The sequence below is a fragment of the Melozone crissalis genome, unplaced genomic scaffold, assembly GCF_028551555.1.
Source record: "Melozone crissalis strain CALT ecotype California unplaced genomic scaffold, PUWL_Pcris_2 ptg000005l_1, whole genome shotgun sequence".
NCBI classification, from domain to species: Eukaryota; Metazoa; Chordata; class Aves; order Passeriformes; family Passerellidae; genus Melozone; species Melozone crissalis.
Window position 1 is genome coordinate 58,168,717 of NW_026535783.1, and position 15,713 is coordinate 58,184,429.

The window sequence follows — 15,713 nt, forward strand, 5'->3', positions numbered from 1 at the left end:
CGGAGCCCCGGCACGCCCGGAGCCGCCACCGCGCTTCCTGTGGCCGCGGCGGGAGCGCCGCGCCGCCCGGGCCGAGCCTCAGGTACAGGAGCCGCGTCAGGCGGGACGGCGGCGGCGGTGCCCGGGCGGGGCGGCTCGGCGGGAGCGGCCCTTGGGGATCTCGGGGCGTGAGGCGGCTCTGGAGCGCGGGGAGGCGGCGGCGCTGCCGGGTCTCCGTCCGTGTCCCCTCCGCGTCCCCGCTGCCCGCCCGGCTCGGGGGCACGACCCGCGGGGCGGAGGGACCGGGAGGAGCCGCGCCGGCTGCAGGCACTACCAGCCGCAGGGCACCGCCCGGCCACGCCGTGTTCGGGAGAACGCGGGCAGATCGTCAGAGCGGGGGCGGAGGTAAAGGAACAGCATGGGAGATTTTCGGGCGGTCCGTGAAGCAGGGAAATGTTTACATCCGTTTTCACGGGCCTGAGGGAGAACCCGTTAAGTTAAAAACAAAAATTGTTTAAAATGTAAGTTAGCATAAGGTGATAGTGTTTCGTTTCTCTAAGTATTTATCTGCAGTGCCCACAAATATAGAAATTATATGAGCTTTATCCGTCGAAGACAAATCTAGTTGAACATGCTGGGTCTTTTTAATTTAATTAGATTTATCATTTGGCATTGACCATGTACCTGTTCGTTCAGTCAGAGCTACATTAAAGCTCAGCAGAGGTTCAGGTTGTGTATTCAGAAGGTTTTTTTTCTCAAAAAATTGGTGACTTACGTTGCTTATACAGTTTTAATCGCCTTTAACCATTTCAGTTGTAGGAGAGTGTGGACAAGCTGGGGTGTCCATAAGGTGCCACAAGAGGCGGCATGCTGTCCACGTTTTAAGGAGCTCTTAATATATATATGCTGCATCTTTCATGACTGAGTCCCTTCTGACTGAGGATTCGCTCCAGGAACTGAAGAACTATGCTGACTTGTGTTGAAGTTCTCCTCTTTCAGTGTAGACTGTTCTTATTTCTCATATGTGCACAGCCTGCAGCTTGCTTGGGTATTATGCACAGCCTGCAGCTTGCTTGAGTATTATGCCTTGAACTGTATTCATTCTGCTCAAAATTTAAGAGAAGACCAGATTACTCCAAGTGGCACTTTAAAAAAATAATTTCCGTGTTTGAACTAAATACTTTGATTGGCAGATTCTGGTATTTAAACCATGAGTGTGAGGTGCTTTTTAGAAATAATGACTTTTAATAATAAATGAAGCATAAATAGCTCTCAGTGCTCCACCTGCTGTTTGTACAGCACCATGATGGCATGGTGGAGGCCATGGGAGTTGTGATCCTCTCAGCCTTTCTTCTCCTGCCCACTGTGGGTGGTTCTCTGATAAATACCAGCTAAGCACAGCCCATGCTTATGGGATAGTTGGGATGATTGACTAACTGAGCACAGTTTTGTTCCTGCCAGGGTAAACCTGTTTGCTAGCTCTCTTGCATGGCCTGGGCTGTAACTCTGAATGATCTGTCTCATCTTCAAGTTTCATCACACACATGTAAAACTGCTGTTGTTAAATTCACAGTGGAAGCCAACTAATGTGGTTTTGCTATCCAGTGCTAACATTAGTAGATCACAGGCTACAGTGAGGTTTCTAAATCTACCATATCCTTGTCTTCACTCCTTCGTGATTTTAGACTTTGAAACCAGATTGAGAGAACCTGAAGACAGTGAAAGCAGAAGCTCATAGGGCTGAGCCAGTGAGGATTAAAGGTTCAGATTACCATCTAAAAGTCATGTGGAGTGTAGCCCAGAGTGAAACTGTGGAAAAATAACTTGCGTAAACTTAGGTGTTGCTTCACAGTTTATGACCAGCGATGAAACCTGCATTATTAAATTCTGTCCCACTTGTTTCCTTTTCCTGCCCTTCTGATGTAGTGCTTCAGCTTGCAGAACAATAGAATGTTCTGCAGGCATACATAAAAGAGAGATTAACCTGGTTAATTCTTCTTCATTTTGCTTTTCTGCTTACAGTTGTCCTTTAAACTGTACTGGCTCCAGTTCCAATCTTCACATGTGTCATAGCTGCCTCTATTTGTAGAGTAGCCAGTTTGCTGGTCATGAACTCAATTCTTATCAACAATAGGTACTTAAAAAATAAGCTGTTTTTGCAGACCCAGCTTCTAATTGACCATAATGAGTCGAGTGAGCACCAGCTCCACAAGCCTCGAATTATGCTGTCAAGCCAAACTTAGTGCATGATATATTTTGGATTCTTTTTCTTCACAGAATACTATAAAATCTGGGTTCTTTCTTTACAGCAGTAGTGCAGAAAAAATCAAACTGGTGATCACTGTTGTCAGCATTTATGAGGCTAACTCATAAAGCACAAGTATTAACAGGCTTTAAGGAAGGGATGTGCATTTGATGTCTGCTTAATCTGTCTCACAAACCGTGGTCTGTGGAAGGAAGGGATGTCTATACTGTGGTTCTATGGAAGATTCTGGCTAAAACCACTGACTGCTTGGGATTAGAATTTATTTCAATTTTCAATTCAGGCATTTGGAATTTAAAAATTTATCTGCGTTTTTATGGCTAGATCTGAAGTGTGATTTAAATTCTTGAGAGAGATGCAAAATGCAGAACAAGTAAAGGGGATCATGTTTGACACTTAGATTTGTCTGTTCATAAAATGAACACAGGATGTTCAGTTGAGAATAGAATAGAATAGAATAGAATAAGTCAATAACATATTTTAATTGGAGTGGCAGAGGACTGGGTGGATGCCTGTAGCAGTGTGTGAAATCTCCAGGGCCTGTGTTTTGTTTCAGAATTATTTAGCTGTTGCAGGAAGCTCATGTGAACCAGGGTAAATTTTATCTGGAAGGGCATCAGTAGGGAGAAAGCAGAAAGGCTAGAGCTGTAGAAAAATAAGAGGAGGCAGTAGAAAAGTGTGTAAAACGGTATCTGTTAAGAGAGTTTGGAGAGGAACACCATGTCACATGAAAAGAAGTAAAAATACTGGTGTGAACTCTTTGTAAGTAGTGCCTAGTAAAGGTGGGTTGGGAAAGCAATTTTTGACAGTGCATAGGAGAGACAGAAAATAAAAAGAACATGAGGAGCAGAAATCCACTTGCTAAGCATTATCAGAGGAGCTGAGAAGGATGAGAGCATGCTTAGCTGGGGCCAAGGAGCCAGAAGCAGTATTGTGGATAAGAGGGACTTCCAGGTAAAGAATCAGAACTGATGTTTTTTAGAAGGCTGGAGTGGCAAAAGAGAGAAAGAAGTAAGTTAAGGGTGATAGGAGGATCCCTTGGAAAGGATCTAAAAAAGGTAGAGGAATAAAGCTTTAGGGAGTGTAATAGGAAAAATTTAGTGTAGGAGAAGGTATGCTGTCTGCTGGTGCAAGTAAGCCTCTTAAGATTGCGTTGATTATTACCACTTGTATTGTATCCTCTCAAAGAGCTGAAGTGACCAAGATACAATCACTTCTTTAAGTCATTCCTTTAAACTTAGTAACTGTTCAAATATCTTGTTGTGGATGTTGAAACTACGGGGAATCTGTCACCACTGCAAGATGAAATGGCTTCTATGGCACTATCCCCTCCCTTGCACAGGCATGCTACCGTACAGATGACAGCCCCCAAACTCAACACTGATGTGGGTTTAAAGCAAAAGAAAGAATGGCTGATTTTCGTCTGTGTCGGTCCTTGTCCGGTTCAGTATGGGATTGCATAAATGCCATTGAGCTCTTAAAGCAGGACTTGAACTTTCAGTACAATTTTCATGAAATGGGTCCTTTACTGATCCCCTCCTCTTGAGAGCAGAGAGCTATTACCTGTGTCTGTCTTCTAAAAAGCACTTCCTTGGCAGGTTGAGCCAATCTTAATGCTTCTGCAGCTCTTGCCACCTTGTCCATCAGTGTTTTCCCATGCATCCTGCAGCAGTTTTTTCAGCCCAGGAGAGTAGATGTGGTTGAAAAGTGATAACTTTCATTTTTCATCCTCTCCTTCAGCTTCTTTGTTTTGTTTTGTTTTGATTTTTTTGCCAGGGGTATTAGCAGGATAAGCTAATGGAAGAGGATTGGCAGTATACATTTAGGAAGGGATAGAACTGTGTCTGCTAAACTTGGGTTGGTGTGATTTCTGAGATTGGGCCTTTATGGTGTACTTCTGTGAGGATGCAGAAGGATCATACACACCTTATTCTTTCTATCTTCTTCCATTGCCATTCCAGGTTTCAAACAGCCAGCACTACCCTTCATTATCTTGTGCCAGCTCTGGTTGTCACCTGTCTTTCCATCAGCTTAACATTTTAAAACATTCTGAAAGATGGAAGAACAGATACTTCTACCATTGTTGTTTGAAAGTGTCCTGGCTTCTGAGGTTTTTGTTTGAAGGAGTCCTACCTGAGGAATTCTTCAGGAGATAACAGAAATGAGAGCTGTTAAGCTCATTATGTTTGTTGAGCTGCACAAAGACCACAGAAAATTCCTTTCGAGGCCTATAATTAAATCTGAGTAGAAATCCATTAGTTTAAAAGTGGTCTGCTCCCCACTCTTTCGCCAGGAGTGGTTTAAATGCATCTAATAATTGTTATTAATGCATTATTAAACCATTTATTACCTTTCATTCAAAAGACCTGGAAACAGTAGACTGCAATAATCTGATCCTTATTATGGGAAATGTACTGGAACTGGAATAAACTGCATATGTGTCTGCTGCAAAGTTTGAAGTAATTTAGTGAAACAGTAGGCTCTTATAACCGATAGATTGTTCTCAGCAGTGCCATTGCACGTAAGAAATACAGCTCCTTCAGAAATTTATATTTAATTCATACTGCCTTGTTGTGGTGCTAAAAGAGATTAAGGGCTGGATAGAGTGTTTTAAAAAATTACTTTCCCCACTGTACATGCCTCATGATGTTTGCATTGTGGAATGAGAATTCTCAAGTGGCATGTTGAAGTTATTTACTGGTGATTTTCAGCCCAAGAGCTTGTGAAATCATGGGACTCTACCATTGTTAAAATTCATAGCAGGGACATAGTTTTGCTTAACTCAGTGGACTCATTTCTTTTTTTCCTTTTTTCAGGCTACAGTAACTGACAGAATCTAAAAGGAGACATATTCACCAAATATGGAAGAGGATACCAAACCTATCTTGGTTCCTGTGGGAGGTGATGAAAGCAATTATGGAATCATGAATATACAGTTTAATCCAGAAGACTATAAGTGCAAAAGGTATGAGGAAAGATGAACTTACAGAATTACTGCGAGGCAAAGAGTTGTTTAATCTTTGTTTTTGGCAACAGAATCCTACAGAGACAGAAGATTAAAGTTTGGAAGCCAGGATCTCTGTGCAAACAGTTCCTACTTTGTCACTATATGATAGTATTTTATTTTCAAGCACTCGGTGAACAGATGTTCTTACTATGGTTTTTTTAATAAGGATAAGGTTTTTCTATTACCATCATTTCAGAGAGAGTTCTCCATTAAGAACTCATTGTGAGGCTTTTAAAATGCTCTTCAAACATGGAACAGCATGTGTGTGTATAGTGGAGCATCATTTTTTTTATTTAGGACAACTAGCTGAAATGTTGAGACTATGCAAGCAAGTTTGCCAGATGTTGCTGTCAGTATGTGTAGATGGTGCTGCATGCATTCTGCAGGTGATGCTGGAAAAATACATTATTTGCTAGTACTAAGTGAGCTGACCTTTACTGCCTTTTAAGAAAAAGTGTAGTGCTTTCTGAGAGTGAGCAAATATGAAAAACTCCTCAGTCCAGCATTATTACTGTGCCGTCAAAAATAGTAACTCTAGCTAAGTTGTTATTTTACATGTTTTCTTAAGAGTTTAACATAGGGGTTTGGAATGAAGGACTTCCTGTGCTGCAGTTAAGAGTTTTTGTGGGCTGGTTGTAGAACCAAAACTGAGATCAGAATGGGACTGCCCTCCTAATACTAGCTGAAGGCATCAGCTTTCCATTTTTAGGTGAAGGAATAGCACTGTAGCATCTCTTGGACCAATTTATGGTTAATTTTTTCCTATTTGCATCCATCATATTTCAGTAATGCAGTTTCCTGAAAGAACTGAAGATGGCATTGTTGCATACAAAATCCTGTTGTCAGTGGCTGCTTCAGCAAATGAAAAGCTCTTGAGGATAGTGCTTTGATGCTGTCAGCCTCCAGCTTTGGAAAGCTGTGAGAGCCTATGAACATCCTCTTCTCTGCGAGTAAAGGAAGGAAGATAAGGGTCTAAGTGAATCCAGGGGAACAAAGGGAGCACAGGTCTAGAAGCATACAGAATAAGGTTTATAAAGCCTAGGAAACGGTAGAGTACTTGCAGGTGGCAAAAGGCAACTGTGAATAAACATAAATTAAATCTTTCTCTTTTTGTGGAATATCTGATCCCTTCCTGTCATAAGAAGACTGCTAATGTGTATGTATGATTTTCGGGAGCAAATCAAACATAAATTGTTTTGGAGGAAGTATGTGTTCTGTTTGAGGAGCAGTGGGTTTCAGGTGTTGTGATGATGCTGCAGTAGCAATGAGAGAGGTTTTTTGAAACACCTAAATGCTAAGACTCACTTTTCTAAGTGAATTTAGGTATTGTTTCCACATTGTGTGGTTGGGTTTTTTTCCCTGTGATTTCTCAAGTCAGGAGACTCAGCTTCATGAAAGGTCATAGCCTGTGGCATTTGGTTCTCTTACTAAAAGCAGAAGTGTGTACTTGGATTGTGTGCCCACATTCATAGTCTCAGTTCTGCAGATCTGCCTAAATGTCCTCTCCTTAATTCTTTCTCTCATTCTCCATGACCTAGCCTGTTTGCCTTCCAGGTGTGCAGAGGCCCAAGGATGATGGGCAGGAGGCATGGGATATCTGAAAGGCCTGGAAACAATAGAGGGGTTAAACAAGCTTGAAGTTCACTTCTGTACTAGAACAGTCAGCCCCCACACTTTAAAAGAATAAATAAGGAAGAAGAGGCCATTGGAGTGTGTGTCAGTCGTGGTCAGAGCAAGTGGGCAGTTTTAAGGGCTTCTTCATTAAACCTTCAGGGAATAGTGGCTCCTGGGAATGAGAATTGTTAGGCATTAAAGTATCCAGTAGTGAAAATGCAGTAGTACAATGCAATATGTTTTTGCTCTTACTTTTGTTCCTGTTTTTTAACTTGGTATTGAGAAACTAGATCTCAAGTGAATGCTTGGTAGCTTTGCTTTGATTGAGATAGCTCTTCAAGTGTTGGGTGTGATTTGTAGTAATTACTGTTTGTCTGTCTTAGTGCTTTTCTGTACTTTTGTTTAGGTTCTTTGACATTTGAGGAATTTGCATATTTATCTGGTTTTCTTAGCAGCTTGGAGGATTTGGGATTTTTGAAAGGAATGCTTTTCAGTGTTTACATAAGAACAATAAACGAATTGTTTTTTAGTATTGTAAATTACTTTGTGTAGTATTGTTTTGCAAGTTTGAGGGAAAGATAAAGCCACTTTTAATCCTTTTAAAGAGAATGTTATTGCTCTTCTTTCTTCACTGTATTCAGTGTGTTTTTGCCATTTTGTAGCTCCCTTTTATCATTCCTGCATTGGTTTATTGGTGATTATTGTACGGAAAAGAGGGTGTTTGTTTTTTTCTTCAAATTGCTTTTTAAATCTGTTCATTGTCAACAGATACTGCAGTTGTCGGTCAGGAATACTTGAACCTTCAAAGAAGCAATTGATGTTTTGTGCTGGTTCTTTTGCATATGAAAAAACTTCACAATGCCTCCTGCTAAATAGCGATCAAGCATTCTGCCTTTTTTCCTATTCTTTTTTGAAGTCCCACAGCTTATCAGAACGTAGGAGGCATCAGTAAGTTAAATTAATCAGCTGTAAATTAAACAGTGTCTATAGGTGGCAGAGAAGCCTTTTTAATGCAAAAGCGGTTGATTCCCTTTATTTTCAAGTGCTTTTAACACAGGAGAAGGTCGGCAACCTGTGCAAATCTATCCTTTCTGCATTCATTATGCCTTTACCACTCCACACCAACGTGATCATTTTACACCATTGCTTGCTTTCCCTGTTTTTCTCTGTTTTTCCATTTTGCCAATATTTTTGTGAATTCCTATTATTGCTTCTTATTAATTGTAAAGAATTGTGACCTTAATTAAGAACATATTTCTCGGTAAGTGATGAGTAAAATAGCTTTTGTCTTTTACAGGGAAGAGGAATAGTGATTGAAGTGTGGTGTGGTAAAGCTTATGATTCCTAATTTGTTAAAATGTGTGAGCAATGACATTATGCTTCAAAAGGTTATTTTAGTATATTTAGTGCATCCAACATTTTAAGAAACTTGTCATTCTCATGCTGTAATTACTATAATGGTGATATAAATGCAGAAAAACTTAGGAAAAGTGTGTTGCGAAGAGAATGAAGATCTTACAAAATAACTGTAAGCACACTGTTTTAATACTTCAGTAAATTCAGACAACTTAGAAAGTAAAACCCAAGTCACTTGTGGAATTCTTTGATACAGATTTCCTTAAGAGAAGCACACAGATATCTGTAATCGCAGAGGATCCTGAGTTGGAACAGGCCCATGTGGATCCTCATATCCAACTCCTGGCCTTTCACAGGACAGTCCCAAGAATCAGATCATGTACCTGAGACTGTTGTCTAAATGCTTCTTGGACTCTGACAGGCTTGGTACCGTGGCCAGTTCCCTAGAGAGCCTGTTCCAGTGCCTGGTGTTCCTATCCAGATATGTAGTTGCCAATTATGAAATAGCTACCTATTCTTATTACTTCTTCTCCTTTCCTTAGTTTCCAATACAGTGAATCAGTTTTACTCCTTAGTTTGTCTTGTGTCATTTGCAGCATTCCTATAATAATTTGGTAACTCAGTAAGGCAATATAGCTGTACGAATTTCGTAGCTTTATTTCTCTGTAACAATTCTATTGCATCCCTAAAAGGTAAATGATTGATATGGGGTGTCAGAGAAATCTCTGCAGTAAGCTAAAGGGGTCTGTTTGGAGGAAAGAAATTGTAAAGCATCCTGTAAGGAAGGTTTTCCATATTTGTTTAAAAGCTTGTCTAAAGTCATTAATACTGTCATGTAGAGCTAAAAGACATAATGGTACAAAAAACCTCTATTATACTGTAATAGCTGAATACTTACCATGTTTTTGATCAGATCTCAAGAACCAGTTGTTCGATGTTTAAAAATATTCAGCAAAGGTACTTGAAAAGTAGTATTACTTAGTCTGAAAGTTCTTGAGGTATGTGTTAGTATTACTCCTTCATTGCCCTACAAGATGTAGTACATTGCTGATAATTACATACGATGAATGTAGCACCCTTATACAAAATTTTACATAGTTGACTAGTGTTCTTGTTATGCTCTTTCCTCTAGCCCTCCAAATCCAACGCTTGAACTTTGCTTATCATGAGCATCTCTTTTCATTTTCTTTGCTTATAAAATTGCTACTGAAGTTAAAAATGTGAGGAAGTTTTGACAGAAGCACTCTTTCTTTTCCTGAGCCAGCTCTAGAGAATTAACTGTGTTTTGTGAGAGCAAGAAAAGATGAGTGTAGCTGTAGGTTTTCTGGGAATGGGTTCTGACAAATACAGCTGCCAGGTGTAATGTATGGAAGATGTGGACATCCTGCATGAGGTCCTGCAAATTGTCCATTCTCATGGTCTGGTGGAAAACAGCTTTGTTTTCCTGGTGTGTTTGCCCTGGTAAAAGAGCACTGTGTTTCTGTCTAGCTGCTGAAACAGTAATTGTAATTGTGTCTTTCAGTGTGTATGAAATTCGAGGGCTGTTATAGTTTATCTCAGTGCATGGAAATTGTCTGCATTGTTTTACATCATAATCACAGTTATGTAATTTCTCCCCTTCCCCCAGATCACATTGTTCAACATTCTTTTCATAAGCATTTTGCCCCATGAGAGATAGGATATAATTGCTTGTATAAATCAGATTTTTTTTATAGGAATGTGTTGTAGCTGCTGATACTGGTATGTGCTTGCTAATACTTGCTGGTGCTTGCCTGCTAGACATAAGGTCCCTCAATAGAGTTTTTCAAAATATATCCCAAATTATATCCTACCTGCTTTGGGCTTTGAAAATCTCAGTCTTTGAGAGCTTCTTTGAGTCCCTGAGAGAGCTTCTCAGACTCCAGTTTGAGTATGGCCTACAACCATTCTTTTGTATAGGTATTGCTGGGAGCAATACTTGAGCCTCATCCTGACCAGGATGCTACCCTCTCCTAGTGGAGATCAGGGTAGGTAAGTAGCAGGCCTCCCAGCCTGCTCACACAGCTTCTAAGTCTGATTGATGTTTCCAAAGAGATCTGCAAATAACATAAAATTGTTTGGTGGTCAGTATGTTTTGGATGTCGCTTGCTCAGCAGGGCTGGTGGTGCAGTGGTACCCTGGAAGAAATCCAATTAAGTGGTGCTCTACATAATTTTAATTCTCAACAGATACACAGTAGCAGGGATCAAGAGGGGAAGTAGCCAAAGTACTGGCAACAATAAGCCCCTCTAGTCAGGAAGCAGGAGCTATAGGTACATACAATTTCATAGGGATTGTTTGATTTTATTTTCTTTTCCTCACCCATAGGTTAGATTCTGGATCACACCCTTTTGTTTTGTGCTAGACCATAAGTTGCTTGTTTAATCCAGATTCTGTTCATAATACTGAAGAAGATGAAATGTCTTTCTTTAAACAATTTTTTTTCTACAGATAGGCTTGTACTACACATAATTTATTTTCTTTATATTTGTTTGGTCATTGACAACACTGCTTTCCCCACAAAATAGGATGTTGTATGCATATTTTCTGTTACTTTAATTTTAAAATCATCCTTGGATTTCACCTACATTGCTTTGGAAAATAATCTTTGACTGTTTTACACTCTGGCAGAATTTTCTTTAACATCTGTGCTAGGAATTGTTGAACACCATTTTGAAAGAAATCTTTGTCACAGATCTGCCTACTCACTTTTAACCAAAATGTGGACTTGGTCTCACTGTAACCTTTCCACAGTTGCAGTGAAAGTTCATGGGGATATACTAATAATATTAAATGGAGATGAGGAAAGAGAGGAAGGTCTTCACACTATGCAGCTGCGGTATAATTAGCAAAACACTTAAGTGTTCTAAATATAGTGCATGTCAGCAATCCAAAAAGAAAATAGCAGAGAGCTGCCTAGAGGTGCAGCAGCATTTAAACAAGTTTGTACAAGTTACTTTTCATGTTTTCATGACTACAATCTTTATTTTACAGGTCTTCTAGTGAAATATTTTTTAGCTGTGTCCAATGATTTGCTCAACCTAATAAATTATAAGATAAAATGAGTAAAGTCCTTTGGAACTGAAAGTCCATGAGTATTTTTGTATATTACCTACATGTGGAGTGAGTTGGCTGCATGTGCCTGTGTTTTGAGTAGTAAAGCTATTGCTTAAAATTTATTTCTGTTAAATTGAGATATCTTTCTAAATTGTTTATAAGAGCACCACAAAAGCACACACATAAAACACGTATTTTCCCCATTATGTCATAATCATAGGAAGAAGAGTCAATTGAGAATGTTTTAAAAATTTAAAAGTGTTCAATTTCATTTCAGTAAGTAGGGGACAACTTAACAAATCTAAGCCTTTTCTTCCATGATGAAGGAATAGGTAAGAATTAATTAAGATAAAAGAAAGAATGAATTTGTGGAGATAGAAGTTTGTATTCTCTATTTCTGCCTTTTGTGAGTCAGATTTTCTTACTTTCATAGATACTTCCACCTACTGTCTCCCCTTAAGCACACAGGAATAGGAACCTATCTTCCCGTCTTACAAAGAGCAAAGAACTTTAGGACTGTATTTCTTATCTTCCTTACAGATAACATGTAGGTGTCATAGTACAAATGAGTAAATGATTCATTGGGAAAAAGAATGGGAAGTTTTATATGGATGTTATTGAGAGCTGGGGTTGGAGGGCTTGCCCAAGTTCCTTTGTAGTCTGATACAGAAATGGGTATTGAAAAACAGTAAATTCAAATAGATTTTGCTCATATTACAGAATAAATGGCATGGCTTTATTGCTGACCTAGTTTCTGTTGTTAGTGGTGGGAAGTTTGTTGTGATCTCTGCTTCTATGGGTTTATGAATGATTTAAACATCAACCTGGAAGAGGAAGATCAGAAAGCTGTTGTGGTAGTTTTAGAAAGTAAATTACTGCTGAAAGAAAAAAAAAGCTGATGTATTAAGGCTTAGAGGACAACAGTGTCCTCTGTCTTGTATGAGAAATTAGCCTCTCAGTGCTAGGAGTCAATGTTGTTTTTAAGCAAGAGCATAATATGGAAGTAAATTATACTTGAGTTAGAAAAAAAATTTAGCAATATCATGATTTGAACACATTTGTCTGGTAGTGCTCCTTGCATGAAGGTGTATGGTGGTGTAGCTTTCGGAGCAGCTTTCACTGTGCTTGCTCTGCACCTCTGTGTATGCAGAGAAAATGAGAGGCATGCGATGTTCCTGTTTTCTCCTTCAGCAGCTGTGAAACAGGCCTGTGAACATGCCTCAGGCTGAGTAGAGGAAAGGGAGACATAGTCCATTCCCCGTTGCCTTGACTTCAAAATATATATGACCACATGGACTTATTTGGGCTTGGTTCCTTCCCCACACAATTCCATATAGTGTCTTCAGATAGATTAGTAGTTCCTAATCTTTTCATATGTGGTCATCACTGCCACCACTCATTCCTCTTTCTGTGCTTTCTGCTTCTGCATTTGCAACACTTTCTGTTTCTACCTCTGTTCCTCATCACCAGTTCTGGCAACACCAGTTAAAAGCACTAATAAGCTTGCCCAAGCTCATTAATATGTATTCCTCTGTGTGATTCATTGTTGAAAACTAACAGCTGGATATTAGGTCTGATGTTAAGTTTGTTAAGTTGCTCCACAGAATCAGGGTTGGAGGCCATTTTAATATGTATATAAACTCACAGTTCTTTCACAGATGGCAACTTCCCTCAATGGCATTGATATTTTGTCATTTGCCTTGTGTTAATGAATGACAAAACCATCCTGAGTATTGCTGAGTTTCTCTCTTGAGTTGTATCTTGTGTTCCATGATTTTAAGGGTTTTCCTTTCTTCCCTTTTTTTCCCCTCCTTTAGACCATTTCACGTGGAGCCCACAAACATAGTCAGTGTGAATGATGACATGCAAAGAGTCACTGATGAAGCTTCAGCCATGAATAAGCGGATTCATTACTACAGCAGGCTCACATCCCCTGCAGACAGGGCATTGGTAAGGCAAAGACAGGGCCTCATTAAGTGGGTGGCCTCTGGCATGTTGGGTCTTAGACAGCCTGGATTTATATAAGCTGCAGAAATAAAGGTTGGGGGAGAATTGTTCTGCAGCTTGCTTTGAATCAAGTATGTAGTAGCTGAGTGCCTTCAGAAGGTTTTGTTTTATCACAAGCTGTTATTTACTTCTTGTGCAATGCCTTCACCATTAAAAGAAAATATACAAACAGCATTAATTTTATAACAGTGATCCAGGCTGCCCAGATTTCTCCCACCTATAAATCAGTGGCTAGCTGCAATAACTGAACTGTTGAGCTAGCATGATCTGTTCATTGTGTGCTTACACACATTTTGCAGAAGAAAAATGCATTTTTCTAGCTATCTAGCTAGAAATTCTATCAACTGTTTGTTGGTCTTTTCCCCCCAGGAAGAGAACTAGCATAGTACAACCTTCTATTGCTTTTCTCTTTCTTTTTTTTTTTTTTTTTTGTAATTTCCCATGACTTACAGGAGTTGACTTGCTGTATTTAGGACAATTAGTTACATTGATGTTACTAATAAATCTTGTTTTTTATCCACTTGTTAGATTGCTCCTGACCATGTCCTCCCAGCTCCTGATGAAATCTATGTGTACAGTCCATTAGGAACTGCTTTTAAAGTTGACAGTTGCACAGATGGCTATGGTAAAAACTCCAGTCTAGTGACAATGTATGTTAAACACCTTGCCCTATAATAGCCAGAAAATGTATGATTATTGAATGTTCTATATTAACAACATAACTCTTGTTAACTAAGATGACAGCGTGAAGTAAGACTGGTTCTTAAAATATTCACTGGATTTTTTCTTCCTAGATTTATGATATGGAATACCATGATGGGTACATCCATATTAAGTATCCCATGGGGAATAAAACAGGTAAAATACGAAAAATGTATTCATATGAAAATGTTTGGCAGCATGGCTTACTGTTCTTTTTTTCTAGTATATTCACAAATAAAATGAACTGTATTTCTCCCTCTTAACAGGCAGGCTTCACTTCTGGAATTATTCTCATCTTACTGATGGGCATTTTGACTCTTTATTGCTGTTACAGAGTTGTGAAATCACGGCAAATGATACGTAAGAAATCCAAAGCTTCATTGTGCAAATATTTTAAGTGTGAAATACCAATATGTATTAGATTCTGTTTGTACCTGTATTTCACTATATGTTAGACCTGACTTGCAAATAAAAGCTGTTCTTTGAATATCTCTATTTTTGTAGTCTGTGTCTAAGCTCTGTGTGCTAAATGACTGTCTTCCCTCATTAGGTATTACTTCAGTTTCTCAGGACCTAGGTATTATAGCCAAACACAGTCTCTTCTCAAGCAGGATTTCAATTGTCTGCTTACTAAGTTTTTGGGAACTTTGGGAGGTAGAGGCATCTTTTCTCTATAAGCACTGTCCAGTTCTCTACACGTCTGATCAACTTGCACAGTGGAGCAGCATAGGCTGTAGCTGTATCCCTTTGTGTTGTGTGCCTGTATTACCCTAATATTGTGTGTATTCTGTGTTGAAGAGCCCTCTCAGTACTATCAGCAGCTGAAGCAGTCATGACAGTGGCTCTAATTAGAATGTACTTCTATTGTTCAAAACTCACCTTGGGGCTCTTCTTTGGTTGGTGCTTTTCTGCATCTCACTAGAAATCCGTAGTACAGAAATAAAGATCATTAAGACCTTTGTCAGTTTGTTACTGAACTCATGTCAGGGCAGAGGAATAGGTTGAGGAATAGTTCATGATCTGGTCTACTTTGCCATAACTTCTGCAAAAGGCTTTAGCTGCAAATGCACAGTGGCATTTTTGCCATGTCTTATTTCAGTGCTTCTGAAAATATTCAAAATAGTAGTATGGCCACAATAAAAGTGTCTACTTTAGGCTTCTTCACTCAAACACTTAATGAGTGCTATATTTTAAAGTTACTGGCAATATTCTTAGTCCTTGAAAGCACTGTGAATGTGTGTCAGAGTATTCTTAAAAAGCCCCACATTTTGTCCTGAATAGTTCTACTGGAATAGTTCTACTGACTCTAATGTAACGTTTTGTTTAGATATATTTTTGGGTTTTGTGTCTTTTTCAGCTTTAACAGATACCTCAAACTGGGAATTCCCAGATGTTTGCAAGTATTACTTTGGATCCTTTGGTCAATGGTCAAGCCTCTTATTTTCTATGGTATCACTTGTTGGAGCCATGGTTGTTTATTGGGTACTTATGTCCAACTTTCTGTTCAACACAGGGAAATTTATATACAGTAAGTATACATTTTTGTATAAGTTTTACTGCAATCCTTTGTAAAGATCAAGACTGCCTTATACTGGAAAAGGATTGTCCACTTTATGTAATCTTGATTTTCCTGCTACATTGCGTGAAAAATCAATTGAGAATAAGTAACTATGTGTGGTGGTACAGGCAAAGTCCTCTGTGTTGTCAAAG

The 15,713-nt window shown here is 39.2% G+C and overlaps 1 protein-coding gene across 4 annotated transcripts in view; it reads left to right on the forward strand.

The window, feature by feature from the left end:
* The window catches only part of SLC38A9 (solute carrier family 38 member 9), a 45,680-nt gene continuing 29,967 nt past the window's right edge, over nt 1-15,713 (forward strand). For 2 of the 4 annotated variants that reach the window (XM_054283053.1, XM_054283071.1), the window contains exons 1-7: nt 295-384; nt 5,059-5,207; nt 13,112-13,244; nt 13,830-13,951; nt 14,096-14,159; nt 14,270-14,363; nt 15,361-15,531. In XM_054283053.1, the coding sequence (XP_054139028.1) occupies nt 5,104-5,207; nt 13,112-13,244; nt 13,830-13,951; nt 14,096-14,159; nt 14,270-14,363; nt 15,361-15,531 (688 nt within the window). In that variant the 5' untranslated portion in view covers nt 295-384; nt 5,059-5,103. Of the gene's footprint in view, nt 83-294; nt 385-5,058; nt 5,208-13,111; nt 13,245-13,829; nt 13,952-14,095; nt 14,160-14,269; nt 14,364-15,360; nt 15,532-15,713 lie in introns of those variants that run through there. The other 2 variants (XM_054283061.1, XM_054283079.1) reach the window with 2 other exon arrangements.